General features: G+C 40.2%; 1 protein-coding gene across 1 annotated transcript; it reads left to right on the top strand.

Annotated features, from left to right (window-relative positions):
* Nucleotides 1-96: 96 nt before the first annotated feature.
* LOC119343999 (long chain base biosynthesis protein 2d-like) lies at nucleotides 97-550 on the top strand (the record flags this gene model as incomplete). The annotated part of the gene is made up of 3 exons (XM_037614669.1): nucleotides 97-162; nucleotides 235-323; nucleotides 405-550. Coding segments are annotated over 3 exons (301 nt in total), but the record flags the coding sequence as incomplete, so codon positions are not given.
* Nucleotides 551-2,206: the final 1,656 nt, after the last annotated feature.

Raw genomic sequence — 2,206 nt, 5'->3', positions numbered from 1 at the left:
TTCTTCTTCTTCTTCTTCTTCTTCTTCTTGTTCTTCTTCTTCTTCTTCTTCTTCTTTTGATGCGTGCTTACGATGTTCGTGCTGATAATCCGGTAGGGTTACGCGCCCATTTGCTGTGGGTACGAGGATTTCTACTGGCGCCGCGTCCACCTCCGCATGCAGGTGAGCGATCGAGTTGGAACTCAGATCATGTAATTACTAGGACTATATTGACTTTGCTTAATCGGTGGGCAGGACTGCTTCGATCGCCCCGTTGCTAGTGCGCCAGATGCTTGGCTGGATCTAGTCGAGCGTAACTCAAATGACTGTAACAAGACACTCCAGTATGTTTACCTCATATTTGTTTCGTGATTCCACAGTGCAAAAGAACTGATGCGGTCAGGTCTTCTTCGAATGCAATGCAGACATAGCGCGGAAACGTCCAGGTGTCTTAACTTGGGTTCCTACAACTACCTTGGTTTTGCTGCAGCAGATGAGTACTGCACCCCACGTGTGATCGAGTCGCTCAAAAATTACTCTGCCAGTACTTGCAGTGCTCGAGTTGATGGAGGTACGTGTTTTTTATTTGGGCACCACTAGTGCATGGCCGGAGGATTAGAAGTAGCTCGCCCATTTGATCTTAGCCACATCGTTGCGGGAGATATTTTACGGTGCATCATACTGCCAAGTTCAAGGAGTAGTATTAAGTTGATCCAATGCTTAATATGCCCCCCTCAAAGTTTGACTCAGGGACAACTTGGTAATTCCATTAGACCGATATTAATTCCCACACCGCAGCCCACACTTCCATCCTGTTGGGTCGTTGCCGTAGCTTGCTCCCCTTCTCCCCGAAGAAAAATCATACTCTCTCTGTAAAGAAATATAAAAGCGTTTAAATCACTATTTTAGTGATCTAAACGAAGAGCGTTTATATCACTATTTTAGTGATCTAAACGCTCTTATATTTGTTTACAGAGGAAGTAGTTCCTTGTCACTATACACTACATGGATGATTGGTTCTTTTTTCTTTCCATCGCAACCACAATTGGAGCAGCAAGATTAGATAATTATTTAGTCATACTAGTACATGTATTGCCATAACTTGGAAGAATCAGTGATGGTTAATCGCTGCTAACTGGCGTTCTTGCATAGCCGCTCATACATGAAAAATGAACGATGAATATAAAATGGAACTGCCTAAAGTACCCCTGACACCCAAATATACTACCAGAATTCTGGTTGACCAGCTCTATCATTTCTTCCTTGAAGATTAACTTCCATCTCACTCTCAGTAAGGACCCAGGACCAACATCCAAACCTGCTTGGTGTCAATCCAAAAATTTGAAGTAAAGATCGTGTCATTTTGCTCCGTATGTATTCACTTGTTGAAATCTCTAAAAAGAAAAATATTTAGGAACGGAGGGAGTATAAGTCAGGTTTTAACGAAATTAATAATTTAAGAAAAAATATTTGCGATCGCATTTTTTGCTTCCTAGCAGAACAAATCGTGTTTTCAATGTTATTTATATTTAATTATGATGGGATCAAAAAATTTGTTTCTAGTGCTACTAAAATTGCTTCTAATGTAATCACAATTTATTTCGATCTGAAACAGTTACAACAGCTTGATTTGAAAATATCAAAATCATGCTTCTATCGACCAAATAACTTTATTTATTCATCATTGAAATTTGCTTCAAATAAATGTAGCTTGTACATTTATAACGGGGTATTCTTCTTTAATAGCATTTTAATATTGTCCATAGACCATGACCTATAGAATGGCTTTGAATAAAAAAAATATTTTTTTCTTCCACATAAGTGATTGTTAATTAGGAATGCTTCAAATGAATTCGGTATGTGCTTCCAAACAAATGACAGTTTGCTACTGCTGAATGCTCGATCTGCTACAGTTAATATATGTTTCAAATGGGTGTGCTTCACGTACTAAGTCTTCCTACATACAAATTGTCACTTTGCATCCACTATAAGTTGCAAATACAGGTAACCAACTATGTGGGTGAAGAAACGAGAACGCCGTCAACGAATGAGGCCTTAATTCTTACAGTGCCCGCTAGTCGTCATCGTCTTGAATATTTTGCCTGCACCAGCACAGCTACCGCAATTGACATTGTTGTAACCGTCACCACGCGCATGCCCAAGATCGACAACAAAGCCACTGACAATGTCGGATGGCCTCGATTGAGTGCCGAGTCATTGTCGCGTC

This window comes from Triticum dicoccoides, unplaced genomic scaffold (genome assembly GCF_002162155.2).
Source record: "Triticum dicoccoides isolate Atlit2015 ecotype Zavitan unplaced genomic scaffold, WEW_v2.0 scaffold15017, whole genome shotgun sequence".
Lineage (NCBI taxonomy): Eukaryota > Viridiplantae > Streptophyta > Magnoliopsida > Poales > Poaceae > Triticum > Triticum dicoccoides.
Note: the sequence above shows the minus strand (reverse complement) of the source record. Positions and strands in the feature narration are given on the sequence as shown.